General features: G+C 44.4%; 1 protein-coding gene across 3 annotated transcripts in view; it reads right to left on the bottom strand.

Annotated features, from left to right (window-relative positions):
• SGSM1 (small G protein signaling modulator 1) overlaps positions 1-27,984 on the bottom strand; it is a 291,384-nt gene that overhangs the window by 49,356 nt on the left and 214,044 nt on the right. For all 3 annotated transcript variants that reach the window (XM_073672889.1, XM_073672894.1, XM_073672899.1), the window contains 2 exons: positions 11,483-12,079; positions 692-816 (listed from right to left, as the gene is read on the bottom strand). In XM_073672889.1, the coding sequence (XP_073528990.1) occupies positions 692-816; positions 11,483-12,079 (722 nt within the window). The remainder of the gene's footprint in view (positions 1-691; positions 817-11,482; positions 12,080-27,984) is intronic.

Genomic DNA, 27,984 nt, shown 5'->3' with positions numbered 1-27,984 from the left:
CTCCAAATCCAGTCCTCTATGGGTTGATAAATTTGATTGGTTGAGAGTTATTATGGAAGAGATAAAAAGTTCTGGCTATAAATATTTTAGCAGTTAATAGATAAGGAGTGTGAAGGTTTTATTGTCCTGTGACTAGGTCCAGTGTTATGATGGCTTCACAAGTCTGAGGGGCACATTCCTTAGTTGATGTAGAATGACATAAATCCATGTGACACATTCATTACTGCTCTGAAAGTGTTAAAGGTCATCATCAGTTTATATTCTGAGATTCTTCTTTCTCTTTGAGATTTGAAGTTACCATTTAATACCAGTAATTTCATGTCTTTTATGCTGTGATCAGAGGAACAAAAATGCTTGGCTACAGGTAGATCTATTCTTTTTTCTTTTATTGTGTGGTGATGATGATTCATCCTTGTCCTAAGTTTTTGCCCTGTCTCCCCTAGATAAAGACCCCCAGCTGGACATTTGGTACATATAATTGTGGATAAAACCCTATTGCACTCAAATTATCCCCACAGCATTTCCTTAGGCTCCAACCTAGGTCAGCCTTTTGAATAATACAGTCCTGAGGACTAGGTGAAGCAAAACTAGTGTATTGGCAGGTATGAGATCACAAATCCATGCTTCTACTTCCTGAGAAACAAGAAGGTAAAATAACCATGCAGCCTTTTTTTTGATGTAATGGCCTCACCTGCACATAACATTTCGAAGCTTCTCCAAGTTGGTGGGTGTGAAATACCAATAGTTACGATCACATCTCTGGACATCCTTCTCAATACGGTGTAAATTTATAGTGTACAAATCCAGTATTTCTTGCTATTTAGTTTTAGAAACAATAAAGAATAATTTCAGCAAAAATATTAAAGTGTAGCAATACAATAAATTTTGTCACTCTTGGCATAGTGATGGCCTTGCTCATATGCTCATACATGGTGATAGTGATACAAAGGAGCATTCACACTAAAAACTTTCATGCTTTTTTTTATATGAAAAATTGTTTAATTTTTTATTTTAAAGCTAGCTTACAATTTTCCTGATTTTAGCCAATAAAAAGATTAAAAAAAAAATCACAAATATATAAAAGTTACAGTATGCAATAATTTCAAAAAGCCATTTGCTTAGCGCCAATTATCGGTGTACATATATATAATGCATAATAAAGAGAAAAGTATCTAACAAGTTGCACCAAATTTATTATGACACATGCACCACATGCTCTGAAATTTGGCATGATTATGCACCATTTTTACAAGCATGTAATTTAACGCCTCTATAACTGTATGGTTAAAGGGAACCTTTCATGCAATTCATGGGGCCCAAGCCACAGGCAGCATAAATCAGAGTCTGGCTGCGATCATGCTCTGGCGTTTCAGAGTAAATATAGTTAGCAGATCTGGCTGGAGCCTATAGCCAAATATGGACAACTTTTCAAAGCACCGCTCCAGGTGATTGACAGGTCTCTTGCTATTTTTTATTTAACCTGTTTTATGTCACAGTGTACAAAGTACAAAGATAATAATTTCCACATATCGACACTTATCTACCCCGGCCCGATCCACTGACTATATTTTCTCTGAAACGCTAGAGTGTTTACGCAGCCAGGCTCTGATTAATGCTGCCCATGGTGGGGGCAGCATGAATCGCTTGACAGGTTCCCTTTAATCTCCCCCAGTCGCTGCATGTTTTCAGTATAATGCGCAAGTGTAGATACATGGAAATTATCTTTCTACTTTTATATAACATATACAGGTAAAACTGGTTAAATACAAAACATGGTTTTATTTAAATCGTAAAACATTAATAATAAAATAAAAGGACAATACACAGCACAGGGGGCATTCTGCACTTCATTTCCCTTATGAATTTAATATTGTGTCAAAGATATGAAAACTGCAAATATGAGTCTACATTTTACACGAATGTTAAGGTTATGCCCACCACTGCAAACTCTTTTTTTATTTTTTGCTCAGTAAAAAAAATTACTTCAAATTAAAATGTCTGTACTTTATGGTATTATTGATCCATCACTCTTACCACCCTCTGACTATCATAATTAAAGTATATAATATATTTTTTGTCTTTAGTTTGCAATATTGTTTAATCTGTTATTACATTTTTCTACATGAGTCAGTGCCTTACATAAATGCTGCCTCTGCCTTTTGCAAATGTACCAAGTGGGTAATTAAACCCTGAAATGTTATATTCATTAGTTTCAAATATCATCTAAAGTTATTTAATTACAAACTTAAAAGTAATTAAGGGCTTATTTAGAGACTGCTTGCTTCTAGTTATTATTGCTACTTGGTCTTTTAACCACTATATGTTTCACAAGCGATAGAAAGTTGTCAGGAGAAGTATCAGATGCGGGATAGTTTTTTTATGACATTCACCGTGTGGTAAAGGTGATTAGAAAACGTTATTCTTCGGGTCACTACAATTACAGTGGTCACATTTTATAGGCTTTTTTCTGCTTTACATAAAAACAATTTCATAGTAAAAATAAAATAGTTTTTGCATCTTATGACAACTATAAAATTTTTTGTAGAGTAGGGCTTGTTTTTGAGGGACAAGATGACATTTTCAGTAATATCAGTTTTATGTACACACGACTTTTTAATAGCATTTTATTCCACTTTTTGGTCACCGGTCTGAAAAAAAAACAGTTTTTCTTGTACTTTTTATTATGTTTAAAAGTGTTAAATAGTGTTATATTTTATAGAACAAGTTGTTCCAGACATGGCAATAACATACACTACCGTTCAAAAGTTTGGGGTCACCCAGACAATTTTCTGTTTTCCATGAAAACTCATACTTTTATTTATCAAATTAGTTGCAAAATGAATAGAAAATATAGTCCAGACATTGACAAGGTTAGAAATAATGATTTTTATTTGAAAGAATAATTTTCTCCTTCAAACTTTGCTTTTGTCAAAGAATGCCCCCTTTGCAGCAATTCCAGCATTGCAGACCTTTGGCATTCTAGCTGTTAATTTGCTGAGGTAATCTTGAGAAATTTCACCCCATGCTTCCTGAAGCCCCTCCCACAAGTTGGATTGGCTTGATGGGCACTTTTTGTGCACCATACGGTCAAGCTGCTCCCACAACAGCTCAATGGGGTTGAGATCTGGTGACTGCGCTGGCCACTCCATTACAGATACCAGCTGCCTGCTTCTTCCCTAAATAGTTCATGCATAATTTGGAGGTGTGCTTTGGGTCATTGTCCTGTTGTAGGATGAAATTGGCTCCAATCAAGCGCTGTCCACAGGGTATGGCATGGCGTTGCAAAATGGAGTGATAGCCTTCCTTATTCAAAATCCCATTTACCTTGTACAAATCTCCCACTTTACCAGCACCAAAGCAACCCCAGACCATCACATTACCTCCACCATGCTTGACAGATGGCGTCAGGCACTCTTCCAGCATCTTTTCAGTTGTTCTGTGTCTCACAAATGTTCTTCTGTGTGATCCAAACACCTCAAACTTTGATTCGTCTGTCCATAAAACTTTTTTCCAATCTTCCTCTGTCCAATGTCTGTGTTCTTTTGCCCATATTAATCTTTTCCTTTTATTAGCCAGTCTCAGATATGGCTTTTTCTTTGCCACTTTGGCCTGAAGGCCAGCATCCCGGAGTCGCCTCTTCACTGTAAACGTTGACACTGGCGTTTTGCATGTACTATTTAATGAAGCTGCCAGTTGAGGAGCTGTGAGGCGTCGATTTCTCAAACTAGAGACTCTAATGTACTTGTCTTGTTGCTCAGTTGTGCAGCGGGGCCTCCTATTTCTCTTTCTACTCTGGTTAGAGCCTGTTTGTGCTCTCCTCTGAAGGGAGTAGTACACACTGTGGTAGGAAATCTTCAGTTTCTTGGTAATTTCTCGCATGGACTAGCCTTCATTTCCAAGAACAAGAATAGACTGTCGAGTTTCACATGAAAGTTCTCTTTTTCTGGCCATTTTGAGAGTTTCATAGAACAAACAAATGTAATGCTCCAGATTCTCAACTAGCTCAAAGGAAGGTCAATTTTATAGCTTCTCAAATCAGCCAAACCGTTTTCAGCTGGGCTAACCTACTTGTACAAGGGTTTTCTAGGGATTTCTAAACATTCATTAGCCTTCTTACACAGTTAGCAAACACAATGTACCATTAAAACACTGGAGTGGTGGTTGTTGGAAATGGGCCTCTATACACCTATGTAGATATTGCAATAAAAACAAGACGTTTGCAGCTAGAATAGTCATTTACCACATTACCAATGTATAGAGTGCATTTCTGATTCATTTAATGTTAGCTTCATTGAAAAAAAATGTGCTTTTCTTTCAAAAATAATGAAATTTCTAAATGACCCCAAACTTTTGAACGGTAGTGTATAAGGGCTTTTTTATTTATATATATGCATTTATTGGCGTAATATTTTTAGCAACTTTTTTCCTTCATAATTTTGTGGAGGAGGGGGCCTGAGCTAAACCCGACTTCTTACAAATTGAGCACGAAGAGGAAGTCAGAGTTCAGCTGCAACCCCGACCTCCTCTTCATGTTCAATTTGTACGAAGGAGGAGACCGTGACACCAGCGTGGATTCGGCGCCTGGCTCACGTATCATAATAACCGCACGAAGGCCCCGGGACCGCAAGTGTCCACACCGCTGGAACGGCGCCGGCACGGGAGGTGAGTTTAGGCTTTTTTATTTTATCGGGGCCAAACATTTAGATCAAGAAGGAGTTGTCCACTACTAGGATACTTAATAAGACAATCCTGGAATCTTGGCAATGTCAAAGAATAAAACCCATGTAATCATCATGGACCTAGTTGTCTTCTCCAGGGATGGCCTATATCTACTTTCTATGTTTCATTTGGTTTAATCGCCTTAATTATTAGATGTGTCACGCCTAATGAAGCGGTTCTGTGGAGCAGACAGACTATGGTCAATTTCCCACGTCTGACATTCATAGTGCAATTATGGACCATGATGTTGGAATCAGCTGCAGGTCTCCTGACTCAAAATCAATACCCTTACATGGATATATGAGGCTGTTGAGTTTGGGTCAGAACACCCACGGCCAGTCCCTGCATTGCGGCCCCTATTAGGACCATGAATGTCAGACGTTTGAAACTGGCCTATGAAAGTTAGTAGCTAAAATTGCACACAACATGCAATGACATTACACTCTGGGTACATGTGTATTTTATGGCAACAACATCTATAGCTAAGTCAGCAATGCGTAACTCAGCGGGATCCATACAGCATAAAGGATGTGTAATACAGTAACAGATGCACTCTGAAAATGAACAGGTAGGAGATTGATTAACCGGTTCAGGACCGCCCACTGTACATAAACGTCGGCGCTGCCCGGGCTCTGTGCAGCGCCGACGTTTAAAAACGGTGGGTGGTCCCGCAGCGCTCAGGACCCCCAGGGTCCTGCTAGCGCTGCGGTACCGGTTCAGAGCGATAGCTCTGACATGTGGCATCATGGGGACCTGAATGGATCAGGTCCCCATGATGTTAACCTGTTCCTATCTTCTAGATGCTGCGATCCATAGCGATCGCGGCATTTAAAAGATAGTAACAGCTGGTGGTCGGCGATCGGGACCCCCCACATACCTCAGGAGCGGCGGGGATCCTGGTGCTGTGACCTCTGACATCATTGAGACCTGATTGGCTCAGGTCTCGATGATGTCAGCGTCACACCAGCCAATCAGAGAGATCACCAGGGAAGTTTGTTTTAGCAACAAACTTTCCCGGGCGATCTGCCTGATAAATACACTGTTTCTCCTCCGATCTCAGTGAGAGAGCAGAGGAGAAACAGTGTGACAAGAGCTGTGTCAGCCTTGCCACTGTGAAAGTAAAAAAAATAAAATAAAAAAGAAAGTAAGAGTTAGGGTTAGTGAGTCTGTCAGATCAGTCAGATCTATCAGTCAGTCAGTCCTGTCAGATCTATCAGTCAATCAGTCCTGTCAGATCTATCAGTCAATCAGTCCTGTCAGATTTATCAGTCAGTCAGTCCTGTCAGATCAGTCAGTCAGTCCTGTCAGATCTATCAGTCAGTCAGTCCTGTCAGATCAGTCAGTCAGTCCTGTCAGATCAGTCAGTCCTGTCAGATCTGTCAGTCAGTCAGTCCTGTCAGATCTGTCAGTCAGTCAGTCCTGTCAGATCTGTCAGTCAGTCAGTCCTGTCAGATCTGTCAGTCAGTCAGTCCTGTCAGATCTGTCAGTCAGTCAGTCCTGTCAGATCAGTCCAGTCAGTCAGTCCTGTCAGATCAGTCCAGTCAGTCAGTCCTGTCAGATCTGTCAGTCAGTCAGTCCTGTCAGATCTGTCAGTCAGTCAGTCCTGTCAGATCTGTCAGTCAGTCAGTCCTGTCAGATCTGTCAGTCAGTCCTGTCAGATCAGTCCCGTCCGTTCAGTCCGGTCCGTTCAGTCCAGTCAAAAAATCTAAAAATAAAATGGCCCGTCAGACTTATACCGCAGAGGAGGTGTATGCCCTGCTGTGTTCTGACACTGATGACAGCGCAATCTCAGATGGAGATGTGGATTTTGAGGGCTTTAGTAGCGGCGACACTGAGAGCTCAGAAATGAGCAGTGATTCTGGTCCATCCTCAAGCCCAAGGACCAGTACAACAATAGGGGCAAATAGCGCTACTGGAGAAACGTCTCCAAATCAGGGAACACTGCCCAGTACAAGCGCTGTCCCTGCTACTAGTGAATTGGCGCACGCCAGTGTACAAGGGGCTTTGCCACATGATCTAGCATTTCCCAGATGGGAGGCTTCGGATTCGGCTGCTCCATTCAGCCCTGATTTCAACGCCACTCCTGGTATAAATGTGGCGGTGGAAGATTTTGGACCAATTCATTTTTTTAATTTGTTTTTTACAGACAGCTTGCTAGAGCATATTGTCGTGCAAACAAATTTATATGCATCCCAATTCATAAGCCAGAATCCCCGATCTTACTATGCTAGGGCAAATTTATGGACACCAACTAATGTCCCGGAAATAAAAAATTTTTTAGGACTTACATTTGCCATGGGGCTTGTTAAAAAACAGAGCATTCGATCCTACTGGTCCAACCACCCTGTTCAAGCCACCCCTATGTTTTCAGTCATTCTGCCTAGGACCCGTTATGAAATGCTCATGCGGTTTTGGCATTTTAACGACAATAGTCAATGCCTGCCCAGAAATGCCCCAGAACATGACAGGTTATATAAAATTAGACCCATCATTGAAAATTTGTCAGAAAAATTCTTAAGCCTCTACACCCCAACACAAAATATTTCTATAGATGAGTCCCTTGCAAAATTCAAAGGAAGACTGCACCTCAAGCAATTTATCCCATCTAAAAGGGCAAGGTTTGGAATAAAGATCTATAAAATGTGCGAAAGTTCAACCGGATACACATCCGCTTTCCGCATATATGAGGGGAAAGATAGCCAACTAAACCCACCAGGATGCCCTACTTATCTGGGGACATCTGCAAAAATTGTTTGGGAGCTGATAAGTCCATTTTTTCAAAAAGGCTACAATCTATATGTGGACAATTATTACACCAGCATACCCCTATTTAAAAGTCTGGTTGAACACAACATCGGGGCTTGTGGGACCATCCGTAAAAACCGTCAGGGGTTTCCACAACCATTGGTCAACCAAAAGTTCCAAAAGGGGCAGTCAGGGGCTGTACGCAACGGAGAGCTGCTTGCCCTGAAATATAGGGATAAGAGGGATATTTTTGTCCTCAGCTCGATCCACACAGATGCCACAAGGGCCACTGTAGAACTAGGATCCACCACTCCGAAGCAAAAACCTGTGTCAGTCATTGACTACAACAAACACATGGGGGGTGTGGACCTTGCAGACCAGGTTCTACAGCCATACCAGGTATCAAGAAAGTCCTATACCTGGTATAAAAAGTTGGTTATCTATTTGTTTCAGGTGGCCACATACAATTCTTTTGTGTTGTACAAAAAAGCAGGAAATTCAGATCCTTTTCTTGATTATCAAGAAAAGGTAATTGAAAATCTTGTCTTTCAAAGTGTTAGCCCCGCTCATCCATTAGAATCTGAGGATGTGAAAAGACTCACTGAGCGACATTTTATTGCACTTATTCCAGCAACGGAAACAAGAAGGAACCCCCAGAAAAGATGTCGTGTATGTACTAAGAGAGGAATGAGGCGTGATACCCGCTACTATTGCCCACAATGCCCATCATTGCCAGCCTTATGCGTCACTGACTGCTTTAAAATCTACCACACAGAACCACGTTTTTAAACTGTAAAAATGTATCCCAATTTGTCATTCAAACATTTGGTTCATTTAGTGAATGACATATTCGAGTAGAGCTCACTTAATTTCCAGGGGGGGTTCTCCAGAATCTAAACCTTCCATTGCGTGCTTATTTCTGGAAATCATCCATCGAGTTAAAATGGTCACTAAACCCATAAATGAATTCCCAGAGGGGTGTCATTTCCAAAATGGGGTCACTTCAGGGGGGATTCTTTAGCTCTGGTACTCTGAAAAGTGCCAGAACAGCATAATCCCCCCTGAAGTGACCCCATTATGGAAATGACACCTCTGTGGGAATTCATCTATGGGTTTAGTGACCATTTACCTACTTATTTTCCCACCACTAGATTAATTTATACAGAGGGGTAGATTGTAAAATTCAGTCACTTGTTGTGGGTTTCCTCTGTTTAGGCACCTCAGGGGCTCTCCAAATGCAACATGGCGTCCGCTATCCATTCCAGTCAAATTTCCATTCCAAAAGTCAAATGGCGCTCCTTACCTTCCGAGCCATGCCGTGCGCCCAAACAGTGGCTTTGCACCACATATGGGGTATCAGCGTGCTCAGGAGAAATTGCACAACACATTTTGGGGTCCATTTTTTCTGGCTGCCCTTGTGAAAATTAAAAATTTGAGGCTAAAGTAGCAGTTTTGTGATAAAAATGTGTTTTTTTATTTTCACCCTTCAACATTATAAAATTGTGTGAAGCCCCTGGGGGTTCAAGGTGCTCACCACACATCTAGATAAGTTCCTTGAGGGGTCTAGTTTCCAAAATGGGGTGACTTGTTGGGGGTTTCCTCTGTTTAGGCACCTCAGGGGCTCTCCAAATGCAACATGGCGTCCGCTATCGATTCCAGTCAAATTTCCATTCCAAAAGTCAAATGGCGCTCCTTACCTTCCGAGCCATGCCGTGCGCCCAAACAGTGGCTTTGCACCACATATGGGGTATCCGCGTGCTCAGGAGAAATTGCACAACACATTTTGGGGTCCATTTTTTCTGGCTGCCCTTGTGAAAATTAAAAATTTGAGGCTAAAGTAGCAGTTTTGTGAAAAAAAGTTAAATGTTCATTGTTTTCTTCCACATTCCAAAAATTCCTGTGAAGCACCTGAAGGGTTAATAAACTTCTTGAATGTGGTTTTGAGCACCTTGAGGGGTGCAGTTTTTAGAATGGTATCACTTTTGGGTATTTTCTGTCATAAAGGCTCCTCAAAGTCACTTCAAATAAGATGTGGTCCCTAAAAAAATGTTTTTGTAAATTTTGTTGTAAAAATGAGAAATCGCTGGTCAACTTTTAACCCTTATAGCTTCCTAACAGAAAAAAATTTTGGTTCCAAAATTGTGCTGATGTGAAGTAGACATGTGGGAAATGTTATTCATTAACTATTTTGTGTGATATATCTCTCTGATTTAAGGGCATGAAAATTCAAAGCTTGAAAATTGCAAAATTTTCAAAATTTTCGCCAAATTTCCGATTTTTTCACAAATAAACGCAAGTGATATCGAAGAAATTTTACCACTATCATGAAGTACAATATGTCACAAAAAACAATCTCAGAATCAGGGGGATCCGTTGAAGCGTTCCAGAGTAATTACCTCAAAGTGACAGTGGTCAGAATTGAAAAAATTGGCCCGGTCACGAAGGCAAAAACAGGCTCTGGCGCGAAGTGGTTAAAATAGTTCTTTATCCAGTTCAGAACTTGGCCATTTACCCCCGTTCCTGACTATGCACATTTTGGGGTTATTTCGTACATGCGGATTAAGGAACTGTAACATTTTTCTCATTCGGATACTCAAATAAGTTTTGCATTTTTTGGGATACGTGGGGCTTAATTTTTATGTTATTTTAATACTCACCTATATTATTATTTTGCCGATATAAAGGCTATATTGTTTGAAACAAAGGAAATACGTGTCTGTTTTTCACAGATTTTAAATACATTTTACAATTTGTTCCCCTTTCTGTAACAATTATTTGCATATATAGGACATGAAGGCCTTTTTTATGGGGGAGGGGCTAATAATTTGTATTGGCAGCGGGTTTTTTTTTTTTTTTTTATTTATTTTTACCCACTTTTAATTTTTTTTTTTTTTTATTTATTTCATATATTGTATCCCTGACAAAGTCGCAAAAGACCTTTGGGGGCATTTAAACATTTCATTTTTTTTTTTTTGTTCATATGATTTACCCTGTAACTGGGGCTAGTATATTAGTACTCCCAGTTATAGTGGAAATGCTGCAGAGCTAACTGGGCAGCTCCTACTGAGCTAACTGGGCAGCTCCTACTCCCTTACCTTCACTGAATGATCACATGATCGCTGTGTCAGGAGGAGAAAGTGCTGCGAGCTCTTCCTATTACCGTTTACATAGAGCATTTTTAGCGCTGGGTATGAAGCGATCGAGAAGGCAGAGATGATAACAAACCATCTGTACCTTCTCTATGGGTAGCTCGGCGGCATCTGGCTGCTAGCTTCCACAGCTGTATGATCGCGAGCAGTTTCTCTACTATACAGTGACATTTAAGAAGGGCACTGTAGAGGAGAATGTGGACCACCCATACGTTTAAAGTCTATGGACAGTCCAGAAGTAGTTAAAGATTAACTCTTGTTCTTTTTTTTTTTTTTTTTTTACATAAATCAATGGTACAAATGAAGAGAAGAAACTTTGAAATATTTTGTATTAGAGAAATATACTCTCACCTCCTGGACTATTTATTCACTCTCAATTCAAATGGTAAAATCTGTCTTCAGTGAAGACAGATTTTCACATTATTGTGATGACATTTACCACTCATAACACTTCATGGGGAGGTGGTGAAGAAAGAGAGAAAGAGACAGAAGCAAACACAGACAAGTTTACCTAAAACAATGGTTGCGCATTAAGGCCGCATTCACACATTTGTGTTTCGCCTTTTGAGACAGGGACAGGCCGCGGGTCTCCTAATTGAAATTCGACAGCCTCATATGAAGAGAGCTCGGGTCAGGAAACCTGTGGCCAGTCCATGCATTGCAGTCTGTACTCAGAAGGTGAAACACATGTGTGAATCCAGCCTACTAAAAGATAAGGAAAATTTGGTTGTATTTTGCTATGAATTGTAAAAAGACACTTTTTTTTAACTACCAACTGAGTGATTGGAAAATATCATATATTCAGACTATTGAAATCATTGAGATAGTCAAAAAAATACCGGACTAGTGTACCTCTGCCCAATACTTACAGAGTATGTCACTCCAGTGGAAGAGACTGGAGAAACTTCAGACATAGTTGCATCAATGACAACCAATGAATCAAGCTGTGGATAAAGACTCTCCATCTCTGGCTCTTCAGATAAGTTGTCTTCACTTCCCACTAGACTCTCTTTCTCAGCCTCACTGTCTGGCCAAGCTTCCACTACAGAGAGCACTGTGCTTTCCTTGTCAGGCAAGATGTCCTCTGTGCTTTCAGTAATTGATAAAAAGTCATCTAAACTTTCATTGGCGGTTACTTCTGCGTCCATGCTGTCTTGAACTACATGTTCCTCTTCTACGGTTTTGTTATCTAATGTACTGTCCAAGCTGCTTTGTTTCTTTCCACTTGCCAATCCTGGCTTCATGTGGAGATAAAGTGCATTTTTACTGGTCTCCATTGAGGCATTATCATCTGTGCTGAAACTATGGTCAGAATAGCCAGACGTGATAGAGAAGTTCCTGGAAGAAGGGTGGCCCGAGTCTGGAGAGCAAGTCCCGTTTGGAACCGTTCCATTGGCTATTTTTGGAGGTTTACTGTCCTCGCTTCTAGTGTCTATTTGATCAGCTTCTTCTACAGACTCAAAAACCTGCAGTGAAGATAGTACCATGTTAACTTCGGTATGTTTGCATGCTTTGATTACAGAATCAACCAATATTTAGCATTGAGTATTAATTTTGTAAAGAGTACACAAATGCAATAACTATTGGCACAGGGATTATTTATTACTACTAAAAAGATGGAAATGTATGTTACCCAGCTTTTCCTCAAAGGCTGAAACAGGCTGCTGAATAATTTTACTACTTGAGAATCCACAATAATTTTCCACTAATGACCTCCAAACTTGGGGTCACTCCAGTATCTATATAAAATTCAACATTCTTTAGAATGTGGTACACTAAAAGTACACTGCAAATATGGTAATGGGCTACTTAAAAGTAATTACACAATACAAGGTATCATGATCTCCCAAGAATTGGTATGTCTTTAATAAAGGAGGCAATGGCATATTCACAATATGTTACCATAACCATGTGAGGAGGGTGGAGTGTTATATTTGGCAACCTGAGACGGTTTTCATCAAGCAATGCAAAAACAAGACTCTACTAGCTAAATAAGTATTTTTTTCTTTAGGGTACCATAGTGGAGAAAGCACAATTTGTGAATATTTCTTTATTTGCACGAGTGTGCAGCATGCATCCCAGGCATATCAGAAATAGTGGGCAAACTTGTTCTGACTACACTTGTCAGCATACTGTATAAAAACCTCCGTAATGAAGATATAATCATCCAAGTGCACTGAGCCTGTCTTAGGACAAAGGAGCTCCAAGGCATCAATCTTTAATCAGTGCAATGCATTATACTAGCAAATATTAAAACATAGAAAAATCACAGTATATGTCCAACTATATTAAATTACTTTGAGAAGTAGATAAATTATAGAGTTTTCCACTATTATCCAGAGAACATAATTTCATTCTCACAATGCTCTCAGTAACAGTTAATGTTGCAGTGTATGCAGATGTAGGTTCTAAATTTTCACTTCACTCCATCGCTTGGCTCTATCTTCAGGCATAGAAATCTCCATATAGTGCAGAAATCTCTCTCAAGCCAAAAAATCTTTAAAATACATATACATAAAATCAATTGTGAGGTACACCAAAACATTCCTGCCCACTTCCAGTTTATTCAATTCTGGCTTCTTTTGAGGCTACAGCCTTTCTGTGAATTATTTTCTTATTGCACAGATCTTGAACATGTATCCTAATTATCAAGTTTGTTCCAATCATTTTCCAAATACCATGGTGCATATTCATCAAAAGTCCACTGGAGTAATATGCACAAAAACATTTACAAAGAGCATCTTTTATGCTATCCGTGCAAATCAATCTAAAATTTATGCCAAATATGGAAACAAAGTGTAGTGCCGGCGTCCCTGCCCTCTGCTAGGCAGGGACGCTGCTCCCCTCACCGCTCTGCCCCGTGCCCGGCGTCCCTCTCCCGCTCTGCTGTCAGCGCGCGCTCCTTCCCGGCGTCCTCCTCCCGCTCTGCTCTCAGCGCGCGCTCCTTCCCGGCCCCTGTGCTTAGTACCCGATCCGCACTCCTTCAGTCGTCCGAGCGGATGAAAAGACACGCTGACAAAAAACGCCTGGATCCTCCTCAATTTCATCCAGGAGATAAGGTCTGGCTCTCATCTAAATATGTTCGACTCAAGATACCCTCTTACAAGTTAGGGCCTCGGTTCATCGGACCTCTGGAGGTCACCAGTCAGATCAACCCGGTGGCCTATAAATTGAAACTCCCGGCCAACTTACGGATCCCTAACTCCTTCCATGTATCTCTCCTCAAACCTGTGGTACTTAACTCTTTTTCCAAGTCTACAGGTACGCCTCCTGCTCCGGTTTCTGCTGAGGACGAGTTTGAGGTAGAGAACATTCTTGCCACCAAAAGGGTAAGAGGAAAGACCTTTTTTCTGGTAGATTGGAAGGGGTTTGGTCCTGAGGAGAGAACGTGGGAGCCCCGGGAGAACATCCATGCCCCTCTCATCCTAGCTAAATTTCTGTCTGGCCTAAAAAAGGGGGGGCCTAAAGGGGGGGTACTGTAGTGCCGGCGTCCCTGCCCTCTGCTAGGCAGGGACGCTGCTCCCCTCACCGCTCTGCCCCGTGCCCGGCGTCCCTCTCCCGCTCTGCTGTCAGCGCGCGCTCCTTCCCGGCGTCCTCCTCCCGCTCTGCTCTCAGCGCGCGCTCCTTCCCGGCCCCTGTGCTTAGGGCGCGCGCGCGCTCCCCTCCTCTTAAAGGGGCCGCGCGCGCCGTCCTAAGGAGTCCCCGGCCAATGGCCGGAGGACTTCATCATATATAAGGCACCTCCTCCAAAATGGAGGTGCCCGAGCAATGTTGTTTGCACCTGTGTCTCACCTGTGCTTCAGCCCTCAGGTCCCGTTGCCAGTTACCTGCCAGTTACCTGTCAGATTCCTGCCTGATTACTTGCTACCTGTCTGCTAGTCTGAGGTCCGACGGTCTGCCTTACTACTCCTGTCAGTCTGTCTAAGGACCAGCCTGCCCGCTCACCTGGGAGCGCACATCAGCTACCTGCCTGCTTGCCTGAGGTCCGACGGTCTGCCTTACAACTCCGGTCAGTCTGTCTATGGACCAGCTTGCCCGCTCACCTGGGAGCGCTTCTCCGTTACCTGCCTGCTTGCCAGCCCGGAGGCTCCGCTGTCACGTGCTGTGACCACCAGCTACTCCAGACTCTTGCCCGCTCACCTGGGAGCGCTTCTCCGCTACCTGCCTGCTTGCCTGCCCGGAGGCTCCGCTGTCACGTGCTGTTACCACCAGCTATTCCTGAGACTCTTGCCCGCTCACCTGGGAGCGCTTCTCCGCTACCTGCCTGCTTGCCTGCCCGGAGGCTCCGCTGTCACGTGCTGTGACCACCAGCTATTCCTGAGACTCTTGCCCGCTCACCTGGGAGCGCTTCTCCGTTACCTGCCTGCTTGCCTACCTGGAGGCTCCGCCGTCACGTGCTGTGACCACCTGCTATTCCAGAGACTCTCGCTTGCTCACCTGGGAGCACACATTCTTCATCTGCCTTGCTAGCCTACCTGGAGGTTCAGCCATCACAGGTCGTACCTACCCTTTATCCAGAGACTGCCCCGATCACTTGCCGTGTCCTCCTGCCCGTACACCCAGAGACTGTCCTGGTCACCTCCTGTGACTACCTGCCTGGTCGCCACCCGCTCCCTTACAAGGACCGCCCCCTTGTATTGTAGCCCAGAGGTTCCGCCTCCCAGACCCATTACAGTTTGCTCGGGCCATGGAACCCGGTGGCACCCAAGCTCCCTCGCTCTCGGACCTGTCTTGAACTGTCCCGTCAGAGGTCCCAACAGGAGTCCATCCTGGGTCACCTGCGGAATGTCAATACTCGCCTGAACACTCTGTCTGATCCACCAACAACCTCCGCCAGTGCCATATCTTGCAATCCGGCAGCTCCGCTGCCCACGAATACCATGGTATCCTACCCCGGACCCCGGCTTTCTGCACCTCCTCGCTTCGGAGGCGACTCCGTCCAGGCTCGGGGCTTCTTAAATCAGTGCACCCTGCACTTTGAACTTTTGTCCCACCAGTTTAACTCCGACCGGGCCAAAATTGCCTTCATCATGTCCCATCTCACCGGGGAGGCCCTGGCCTGGCTAAATCCTCTATGGGAGAGAGGAGACCCCCTGGTGTCCGACTTGCCTGCCTTTCTCACGGCTTTCCGGAAAGTCTTCGACGAACCCGGACGGAGGACCTCATCTGCATCATCGTTGCTACGCCGCCTCCGTCAGCAAAGTCTCACCGTGGGCCAATATGCCATACGGTTCCGTACCCTTGCCTCGGAGCTGGTCTGGGATAACGACGCTCTGGTTTCCGTCTTCTGGGAGGGTCTGTCCGGCCGTATTAAAGATGAACTTGCCGGTCGGGACATTCCTACCACTCTCGATGACTTAATAACTCTTGCCACCCGGATTGACCTACGGTTTCAGGAGCGTGCCAGAGAGGTCACCCGTGAGAGGAGGTTACCACGTCTAGCTCCTACTTTTCAGAAACCCGTCACTCCTTCTGTCTCTAACCAGGTACACCCTCCTGAGCCTATGCAGGTCGACCAGACCAAGATGGTCAAGACCCGTCAGGACTTACGCCGTGCCGAGGGGACCTGCTTCTACTGTGGCAGTAAGGAGCACCGGATCCGTGCCTGCCCGGAGAGGTCGGGAAACGCCTGTGTCTAGGTTCGCTCAGAGAGGTCCACCTAGACAAGAATAAATCCTCTCCATCCCTGCTGTTGTCAGTTTCAATCGTCTACGGGGAGAACCGTTATTTCGAACTAGCCCAACTGGACTCTGGAGCAGCCGGGAATCTTATTTCACAGTCCCTGGTAGAGAAATACCGCATCCCCACCAAACCTCTGGCTGTACCCTTGTCTGTGGCTGCCGTGGATGGGGGGCTCTTACCACGCCCCATCCAACTCATCACCGAATCCATTACTCTGCAGGTGGGAATGCTATATTCTGAAAGTATCTCCTTTCATGTTCTGCCTGGACTCTCTCACGCCCTCTTGCTAGGTCTGCCTTGGCTCCAGAAACATGCACCCGTGCTTGACTGGCAAACCGGAGAAGTCCTTCGCTGGGGACAAGACTGTCATAAGACCTGCCTGGTTCCCGTCCATCCCGTCCGTCCCTCTCCTACCCCAGCTAATCTACCTGGACTTCCAATTCCTTATTGGTCTTATGCTGATGTCTTTAATAAAAAGGAGGCAGAGACATTACCCCCTCATAGACCATACGACTGTCCCATCGACCTGTTACCCGGTACTACTCCTCCCCGTGGGCGTATTTATCCTTTATCCGCTGCTGAGACCCGGTCGATGTCCGAATATATTGAGGAGAATCTGGCCAAGGGATTCATCCGGAAATCTACCTCCCCGGCGGGAGCAGGCTTCTTTTTCGTCAAAAAGAAGGACGGCTCTCTCCGTCCCTGTATAGACTATAGAGGCCTTAACCAGATCACGGTGAAGAATAAGTACCCCCTTCCGCTCATTCCGGAGTTATTTGATCGTCTGAGGGGGGCTAGAATCTTCACCAAACTGGACCTCCATGGGGCGTACAACCTGGTTCGTATCCGTCAAGGGGATGAATGGAAGACGGCATTCAACACCCGGGACGGCCACTATGAATACCTGGTAATGCCCTTTGGTCTCTGTAACGCTCCTGCCGTCTTTCAAGAGTTGGTCAATGACATCTTCCGGGACCTTCTCTACTCCTGCGTAGTGGTGTACCTGGACGACATCTTGGTCTTCTCTCCGGATCTCCAGACTCACCGGAGGGACGTTCGTCAGGTCCTGCTCAGGCTCAGGCAGAATCACCTCTTCGCTAAATACGAGAAGTGCCTCTTTGAGCAGACCTCGCTTCCGTTTTTGGGCTACATTATTTCTCAGACCGGCCTACGAATGGATCCAGAGAAACTGTCTGCCATCGAGAAATGGCCCCGACCGGAGGGGTTGAAGGCCATTCAGCGGTTCCTGGGCTTCGCCAACTACTACCGCCTCTTCATACCACACTTCTCTTCCCGGACTGCCCCAATTTCCGCGCTCACCCGTAAGGGTACTAATCCCAAAGAGTGGCCACCCGAAGCAGAAGAAGCCTTTCTTTCCTTAAAACAGGTCTTCTCTTCCGCCCCGGTGCTTCATCGCCCGGACGGCAACAAGCAGTTCTTCCTGGAAGTGGACGCCTCCTCCTCTGGAGCTGGAGCGGTACTTACTCAAAAATCTTCTTCCGGGAGGATGGTAACTTGCGGCTTCTTCTCTAAACTCTTCTCCCCCTCTGAGCGCAATTATTCCATAGGAGATCGAGAGTTATTGGCCATCAAACTGGCATTGGAGGAGTGGCGTTACCTGCTTGAGGGGGCTCTTCACCCGGTAATAATTTACACTGACCACAAGAACTTGGCTTACCTCCAGCATGCCCAGAGACTTAACCCGCGCCAAGCCCGGTGGTCCTTGTTTTTTGCTCGTTTTGATTTTGTCCTTCATTTTCGCCCGGCTGACAAAAACGTCAAGGCGGACGCCTTGTCTCGATCCTTTCTGGTATCTGATCTCGAGGAAGATCCGAAACACATCATCGATCCCGCCAGAGTAATGCAGGTGGCTCCCGTGAGTCTAAATCGTCTCCCTCCCGGAAAGACGTTCGTATCAGTACCTGATCGGGAGAAGATCCTTCACTGGGGTCACTCGTCTAAACTGGCTGGCCACGCTGGTCAGAAGAAGACCCTCCAGCTTATTTCCCGGCACTACTGGTGGCCTACCCTGCACAAGGATGTAATAGACTTTGTTTCTGCCTGTGTGTGCTGCGCCTGCAACAAGGTTCCGAGACATCTGCCAGCCGGTCGCCTCCTTCCGCTCCCAGTACCTGCTGCCCCCTGGCAGCATATTGCAATGGACTTCATAACTGACCTCCCACTCTCTGCCGGTTGTACGGTCATTTGGGTGGTCGCTGACCGCTTCTCCAAGATGGCTCATTTCGTTCCCCTGCCAGGCCTCCCGTCTGCACCCGAGCTAGCTAGAGACTTTATTCGTCACATCTTCCGTCTTCATGGCCTGCCCCTCCACATCGTGTCGGATCGTGGGGTACAGTTCACCTCACGCTTCTGGAGAGCCACTTGTAAACTACTAGACGTCACCCTGGACTTCTCTTCCGCTTACCACCCACAGTCCAATGGTCAAGTGGAGCGGATCAATCAGAACCTGACCAGTTACCTCCGGCACTTCGTTAATGCCCACCATTCTGACTGGGTGGATCTCCTACCATGGGCCGAGTTCTCTTACAATAATCACGAGAGCGAATCCTCCTCCAAATCCCCGTTTTTTGTAGTCTTTGGTCAGCATCCTCGGATTCCTTTTCCTGTCTCCACCTCGGTGGACAACCCGGCTGCGGAATCTCTCGTTAGCAAATTTTCCTCCATTTGGGAGAGTACCCGATCCGCACTCCTTCAGTCGTCCGAGCGGATGAAAAGACACGCTGACAAAAAACGCCTGGATCCTCCTCAATTTCATCCAGGAGATAAGGTCTGGCTCTCATCTAAATATGTTCGACTCAAGATACCCTCTTACAAGTTAGGGCCTCGGTTCATCGGACCTCTGGAGGTCACCAGTCAGATCAACCCGGTGGCCTATAAATTGAAACTCCCGGCCAACTTACGGATCCCTAACTCCTTCCATGTATCTCTCCTCAAACCTGTGGTACTTAACTCTTTTTCCAAGTCTACAGGTACGCCTCCTGCTCCGGTTTCTGCTGAGGACGAGTTTGAGGTAGAGAACATTCTTGCCACCAAAAGGGTAAGAGGAAAGACCTTTTTTCTGGTAGATTGGAAGGGGTTTGGTCCTGAGGAGAGAACGTGGGAGCCCCGGGAGAACATCCATGCCCCTCTCATCCTAGCTAAATTTCTGTCTGGCCTAAAAAAGGGGGGGCCTAAAGGGGGGGTACTGTAGTGCCGGCGTCCCTGCCCTCTGCTAGGCAGGGACGCTGCTCCCCTCACCGCTCTGCCCCGTGCCCGGCGTCCCTCTCCCGCTCTGCTGTCAGCGCGCGCTCCTTCCCGGCGTCCTCCTCCCGCTCTGCTCTCAGCGCGCGCTCCTTCCCGGCCCCTGTGCTTAGGGCGCGCGCGCGCTCCCCTCCTCTTAAAGGGGCCGCGCGCGCCGTCCTAAGGAGTCCCCGGCCAATGGCCGGAGGACTTCATCATATATAAGGCACCTCCTCCAAAATGGAGGTGCCCGAGCAATGTTGTTTGCACCTGTGTCTCACCTGTGCTTCAGCCCTCAGGTCCCGTTGCCAGTTACCTGCCAGTTACCTGTCAGATTCCTGCCTGATTACTTGCTACCTGTCTGCTAGTCTGAGGTCCGACGGTCTGCCTTACTACTCCTGTCAGTCTGTCTAAGGACCAGCCTGCCCGCTCACCTGGGAGCGCACATCAGCTACCTGCCTGCTTGCCTGAGGTCCGACGGTCTGCCTTACAACTCCGGTCAGTCTGTCTATGGACCAGCTTGCCCGCTCACCTGGGAGCGCTTCTCCGTTACCTGCCTGCTTGCCAGCCCGGAGGCTCCGCTGTCACGTGCTGTGACCACCAGCTACTCCAGACTCTTGCCCGCTCACCTGGGAGCGCTTCTCCGCTACCTGCCTGCTTGCCTGCCCGGAGGCTCCGCTGTCACGTGCTGTGACCACCAGCTATTCCTGAGACTCTTGCCCGCTCACCTGGGGGCGCTTCTCCGCTACCTGCCTGCTTGCCTGCCCGGAGGCTCCGCTGTCACGTGCTGTGACCACCAGCTATTCCTGAGACTCTTGCCCGCTCACCTGGGAGCGCTTCTCCGTTACCTGCCTGCTTGCCTACCTGGAGGCTCCGCCGTCACGTGCTGTGACCACCTGCTATTCCAGAGACTCTCGCTTGCTCACCTGGGAGCACACATTCTTCATCTGCCTTGCTAGCCTACCTGGAGGTTCAGCCATCACAGGTCGTACCTACCCTTTATCCAGAGACTGCCCCGATCACTTGCCGTGTCCTCCTGCCCGTACACCCAGAGACTGTCCTGGTCACCTCCTGTGACTACCTGCCTGGTCGCCACCCGCTCCCTTACAAGGACCGCCCCCTTGTATTGTAGCCCAGAGGTTCCGCCTCCCAGACCCGTTACACAAAGCAGCACTTCAAGTAGAGATGAAACCTCCTTTATTCACCTATGCAACATTTTTGCTACATGCTACATAGAGCCTGGGTGAATGAAGGTTTCCTCTGCTTGAAGTGTACCTACCTTTGCAAACATTGCATTGAGTTGAAAGTTGTATTTCAGTTAAGGAAAATAAACTATTTAAAAGGCATCTGAAAAACTTTTTGTGAATGAGCTTCCACGTAGTTTGTTTTACGTGTGTGATTTGAGTTTAAATGACTTTGTATTCAGGGGCTTTAGAAAGGAGTGACTTGTATTAATTCTTTATATTCACTTGTTTATATTCCTGTGTTTGTGCAATTCCCATTAGTAAAATAAATGTGCTCCAATTTTGACAATGCCACCCCGTACATCTGGTTGCATGTACGCAATCCTTGACCAACCATTTTGAGGGTGCATACCACTTGTTGGATGTGTGCACATTGAACATTTGGAAACCCAGGGACTGGATGTAAATGAACAAATTGCAAAATTGCAATAGACTGATAATATGGAAAGGAGTTTGCTACAGACTGAGCAGGTGCTCACTGGGGTAGATGTGGAAAGGATGGTAGCATGGAAGTTTAAGACAATAAAGCGGCTATCTAGGGAACAGTTAAAAGGTGGGGTAGAGTGTCACAGAGGCTAGTCCTGATCTGGCACACGCTAACAAGTTTGCTAACTTGGCGGATGAGGGTGATAGGATTAACAATGCTGTAGCAAGACATGTCTTCTGAAAGCCAGGGGAATAGGAGTGCAGTGCAAGACAGATAGGTGCTGGTAGTGGAGAATTGAATTATTATGGGAACAGACAGGGAAATTTGTCACAAAGCCTGGCATTGTAGAACAGTGTCATGTCTTCCTAGCACTCGAGTTCGACACATCGCAACCTGGGTTGGCAGATTACTGGGAGGGGCTTATCAGGACCCACTGGTAATAGTGAACTTTGGCACCAATTACAAGGTTAGAGGCAGATGGAAGGTATTTAAAAATTATTTCAGGGATAGGCTGTAAGCTTCAAAGACCTCAAAGGTAGTATTCTATGAAATAGTACCACACCAGAGAGGCAGGGGCAGATTAGGGATGTAAATAAATGGCTCAGGAATTGGTGTAGGAGAACTGGGTTGACTTCTCTGTTGGCTACAGTTTCTATAGTAGAAATGGGCTGCACCTCAATGGAGTCGGTGCAGCAGCTGAGCCAGGGGAAAGAAAGGATAGAAGGTTGGAGGAGAGTTTAAACTAGGAAATGAGGGGAAGGAAATTATGGCGACTAAAAAAACCGATATCTTGGTGTTTTGATTTTTTTCTGTTTGCACTGATACCACATGTGTATTTTTAAAATGCTTAAAAAATAATAATTTTTAATGGGGGATAATAGCGGTGATTTGAATTTTTATGTTTAATTTATTTTAATCTTTTATAAAATATTTTTTTACTGTATATACTAGTTCCCTTAGGGGACTTGAACCTGAAATCGCCTGATCACTTACACTATATACAGCAATCCTTTTGTATAGAAAAAGTGTGCCAGGAAGGGGTTAATTTAAAGGACTCTAGTCTGTTCATGAATGACTGTACAAATATGAAAGGTTGAGGGGGTTTGTTTATATGTAAAATCTTTCTCAATACTGATTCTGCGCGACAATATACAGTACAGACCAAAAGTTTGGACACACCTTCTCATTTAAAGATTTTTCTGTATTTTCATGACTATGAAAATTGTACATTCACACTGAAGGCATCAAAACTATGAATTAACACATGTGGAATTATTTACTTAACAAAAAAGTGTGAAACAACTGAAAATATGTCTTATATTCTAGGTTCTTCAAAGTAGCCACCTTTTGCTTTGGTGACTGCTTTGCACACTCTTGGCATTCTTTTGATGAGCTTCAAGAGGTAGTCACCGGAAATGGTCTTCCAACAATCTTGAAGGAGTTCCCAGAGATGCTTAGCACTTGTTGGCCCTTTTGCCTTCACTCTTCGGTCCAGCTCACCCCAAACCATCTCGATTGGGTTCAGGTCTGGTGACTGTGGAGGCCAGGTCATCTGGCGTAGCACTCCATCACTCTCCTTCTTGGTCAAATAGCCCTTACACAGCCTGGAGGTGTGTTTGGGGTCATTGTCCTGTTGAAAAATAAATGATGGTCCAACTAAACGCAAACCGGATGGAATAGCATGCCGCTGCAAGATGCTGTGGTAGCCATGCTGGTTCAGTATGCCTTCAATTTTGAATAAATCCCCAACAGTGTCACCAGCAAAGCACCCCCACACCATCACACCTCCTCCTTCATGCTTCACGGTGGGAACCAGGCATGTAGAGTCCATCCGTTCACCTTTTCTGCGTCGCACAAAGACACGGTGGTTGGAACCAAAGATCTCAAATTTGGACTCATCAGACCAAAGCACAGATTTCCACTGGTCTAATGTCCATTCCTTGTGTTCTTTAGCCCAAACAAGTCTCTTCCGCTTGTTGCCTGTCCTTAGCAGTGGTTTCCTAGCAGCTATTTTACCATGAAGGCCTGCTGCACAAAGTCTCCTCTTAACAGCTGTTGTAGAGATGTGTCTGCTGCTAGAACTCTGTGTGGCATTGACCTGGTCTCTAATCTGAGCTGCTGTTAACCTGCGATTTCTGAGGCTGGTGACTCGGATAAACTTATCCTAAGAAGCAGAGGTGACTCTTGGTCTTCCTTTCCTGGGGCGGTCCTCATGTGAGCCAGTTTCTTTGTAGCGCTTGATGGTTTTTGCAACTGTACTTGGGGACACTTTCAAAGTTTTCCCACTTTTTCGGACTGACTGACCTTCATTTCTTAAAGTAATGATGGCCACTCATTTTTCTTTACTTAGCTGCTTTTTTCTTACCATAATACAAATTCGAACAGTCTATTCAGTAGGACTATCAGCTGTGTATCCACCTGACTTCTGCACAACACAACTGATGGTCCCAACCCCATTTATAAGGCAAGAAATCCCACTTATTAAACCTGACAGGGCACACCTGTGAAGTGAAAACCATTTCCGGTGACTACCTCTTGAAGCTCATCAAGAGAATGCCAAGAGTGTGCAAAGCAGTCATCAAAGCAAAAGGTGGCTACTTTGAAGAACCTAGAATATAAGACATATTTTCAGTTGTTTCACACTTTTTTGTTAAGTATATAATTCCACATGTGTTAATTCATAGTTTTGATGCCTTCAGTGTGAATGTACAATTTTCAAAGTCATGAAAATACAGAAAAATCCTTAAATGAGAAGGTATGTCCAAACTTTTGGTCTGTACTGTATGTAATGTTAATGAAAAAGTAGAGAGACCCTATAGGTAGAAATAAAGGGAAGGGGAAGAAGAAAGAATAAAACACTGATAGGAGTTTGCTATAAGTCTCCAAGCATAACGGAAGCAACTGAAAATATCCTCATAAAGGAAATAGATGATGCAGTAAATCAGGGAGAAGCAATTATTATAGGGGACGTAAAGTAGCCTGAAATAAATTGGCAAGCAGAAACCTGCAGGTCTATAATAAAAAACAGGATTTTGACAATAATAAAAGACAATGAGATTTCACAACTGGTACAGGGCTCAGCAAAATGAGGCCACAAGCCGGGTCTCAGTCCTTCTCAGCCCTTATCCACATGTAAGTCACTTGACAAATGGTAAGGTTTTAATACTAGAGGCTAGGACCGTCCCGAATAGGGTCACCGTTACATTGTGGGATGTTTTTTTTTTTAATCAAAATTATGTTAACTAAGCACCTTATATTATTTTCATGCACTATTGTTATTTATTTATTTACTGCAGGGTATTTGCTTATTATGTTTTTGTCTAAGGTTTTGACTGTTTGGTGGCCGAGTGAACATGCGCCTACAAGCTGCATGCACACCAACTTATATTCCAGTTCATCTCTTTAGGTTTTTTGTTTCAGTTTTTTTGCACTCTGTGCAAATACAAGTGTGGCCTCCTTTTCTTTGAGCTGGACATTACATTCATGTAGTTTCCCATGGCTGGGTGTCCATAAGCCAGGTCTCAGTTCTTCTCCACCCTTTATCCACATGTACGTCACTTGACAAATGGTAAGGTTTTAATACTAGAGGTTTGGAATGTCCCAAATAGGGTCACCATGACGTGGTGGGATGGCTTTTATGTTTTTTGATCAAAATTATGTTAACTAAGCACCCTATATTATTTTAATGCACTATTGTTATTTATTTACTGCAGGGTATTTGCTTATTATGTTTTTGTCTTGGGTTTTGTCGAAATGAGAGCAAAATTAGTTAAAATTAGGCCAGACTGATTATCAAATACACAGTTTGGCGGTCACTTGGTTAACATCAATCACCAAATAATACATATATTCACTTATACTTTCATAAGATGTATATATAGGGGCTACAAGAAAACGAAACTTCAGGAAGGCTAATTTCCATTGGCTATGAGTTGATCTTAGTGCCATTAACTTCGACAATGTATTTTAAATTAAAATTACACAGAGCAAATGGGACACTTTTATAAACATCCTTAATAGGTCCTGCACACAATTTATACTGTATGGGATTAAACAAGCTAGAAATATGAGAAACCACTATATAAACAGAGCTGTAAGAGGTGAAATAAATAACTAAAAGAAAAGGTTTAGAGAACTAAAGCAAGAAGGTAGTAAAGAGCCATCAAATAATTATAGACAAAAAAATAAATATTGTGAAAAAATCAAATCAATGCAGCAAAAATTGAGACAGATAGGCTATTTGCTAAACAAAGTAATAACAATCCAAAAATATTCTTCCGCAACATAAACAGTAAGAGAGATTAAAAAATAATATTGCTGGCCACCTCAAAAATAATTTGAGTGAAATAGTAGAAGAGGATAAGGAAAATGGCAATTTACTAAATATCTTCTTCTCTACAGTATTTACACAAAAAACACGAAAACTCTATGACAGATGACATGATCAGGGATAATATAGATTCTTCATTAAATGTCACCTTCTTAACCCAGCAGGAAGTACAGTGTCACCTCAAAAACACTAAGGCCATGATCACACATGGCAATTTTGCTCTGTTTTTTTGCTGATTTTTTTATGCAAAATAAAAGCTGCTATTTATAGTACCAGTAAAAGCTATGAGATTTCATAAATCTCATCTACACGCTTGTTTTTTTCCTGACCGAATTGGAAAACTGCTGCGTTTTTGAAACCTGCAGCATGTAAATTCTTTCAGCGTTTTTGAAGCATTTTCTCACCCATAGAAAACGAGTAAGTGTAAAAAAGCAGCAAAAACACTGCCATCAGTTGTAGCAGTGTTTTGTTGAAAAAAATGCAGGTACAGCAGGACGTAAAATCCATTTTTGTGATTTTCCCAAGGTAAAGCATAATGTCTTGGTATTCTCACATGAGCCTGGCTATTATCAATAATTTAACTAAACTGTACTAATACTATGTGTTAAAATAAAGAATGCCCGAACAATTAAATGCCCTACCAATGTGTGAAAGTAAACAGTGTCCTATCAACTCAGTTCCCTACCAATGTCTGAAAGTAAAGAATATCTTACCAGCATGTGAAAGTGAACAATGTCTGACCAACTCAATGCCTTACCAATATGTTAAGTAAACAATATCCTACCAATTCAACTTCCCTCACTGATTTTACATTTATAATTGTGTATTTTTTCATGAACGCATGAAATGATAGTTCACGGCTGCACTTTATAAATGAATCCAGCTTTTTTGTTCAGAATAAACTTTTTCCACAAAATAATTTGATCAAATTGCCCTTTTTTTCCCCAAAAAATGTTTTATGGTTTCATGTCTTGCATTGGTAGCCTAACACCTTGTATTGTTCACACTTGCAAGGTGAAAGCAAAGTTGAACTTTAGGATCCTTAAAAACGCAGCAAAAAAAAACACGGAAAAAATGCAGCAGAAAAGGCAGCAAAACACGCATTTTGTCTGCAGCTTTTTTACTGCCAAAAGATCAGGTTTTGGCTGCAGAAAAAAAGCAACATGTAAACTTAGCCTAAAGCCGACAAATCACTGGCCTCGGATGGCATACACCCCCGAGAACTGCAGGAATTAAATACCATGAAAGCCAGACCACTATTTCTAATATGCAAGGATTCCATAATAACAGGGTCTGTACCACAGGCCTGTAGCATAGCAAATGTGGTGCCAGTACTCAAAAATGTAATAAAAACTGAGCTTAGAAACTATAAGCCTATAAGTTTAACCTTTACCTGGGCAAAGTCTTTGATGATTTTCTATGATATGCTATCCTGGAGTATCACACATTAAGGGCTCTTTCACACGTCAGTGTGACAGGTACGTGCGACAACAGTTTCCACACGTACTGGAGACACTGACACACGCAGACCCATTCAAATGTATGGGTCTGCTCACATGTCAGTGCGTTTCCACGGACTGTGTGTCCGTGTGATCCACACGCTGACAAGTCAGTTTTTTTCCGGATGCACAATGCGCAATATGTCTCACACTTTGCATACACGGATGACATCCGTGTGTCATCAGTGTGACACGTACCGGAGCCTGGGAATCTGGGCTACAGTTAGCACTGTTCCCAAGCGCCGGGTGCTGAACGCTGCCCTCATCATTGTTCCCTGCCGGCGCTGCGATCAGAATGAGCAAGAAACAATGTTGGGAGTAGTAGTGTCGGCTACCGCAGTGTCCCGGTGTAAAAATAAGAATAAAATAATAAAATCCTTATACTCACATGTCCGGAGATGTCCCCCGCTGTAATCCTCTGACCGCTGATGTTGAGGAGCAGGAGAGAATGAGCAGCTGCAGCGAGTGGGGCTTTGCACTGAGCAGAGCTCACTGAGTGACAGGACACCGCTCCTGAGCTCAGCTCCGGGCTCCGCTTGCTGCAGCGGCTCATTCTCCTTGGCTCCTCGGCGTCAGCGGTCAGAGAATTACAGCAGGGGACATCTCTGGACAGGCAAGTATAATGATTTAATTATTTTATTCTTATTTTTACACAGGGACACTGTGGGAGCAGACACTACTACTCTTAACATTGTTCTTTGCTCGTGCTTGATCACAGTGCGAGCAAGGAACAATGATAAGGGCAGCGTTCAGCACCTGGTGCTTGGGAAAAGCGCTAACTGTACACTGATTCCCAGGCGCCGGTACGTGTGATCCTGATGAAGCACATGGTTGCCACACATGGGGCACACACGGGACACGGATATCTCCGTTACCGTTTTTTCCAGTACCGGAAATATACGGACATATGAAACCGCCCTAAGAGTAACTTAATACCACAGCATCAACA

This window comes from Phyllobates terribilis, unplaced genomic scaffold, assembly GCF_046119375.1.
Source record: "Phyllobates terribilis strain yellow unplaced genomic scaffold, ASM4611937v1 Scaffold_1__5_contigs__length_1240528914, whole genome shotgun sequence".
Lineage (NCBI taxonomy): Eukaryota > Metazoa > Chordata > Amphibia > Anura > Dendrobatidae > Phyllobates > Phyllobates terribilis.
This window is presented reverse-complemented; position numbering and strand designations above follow the sequence as displayed.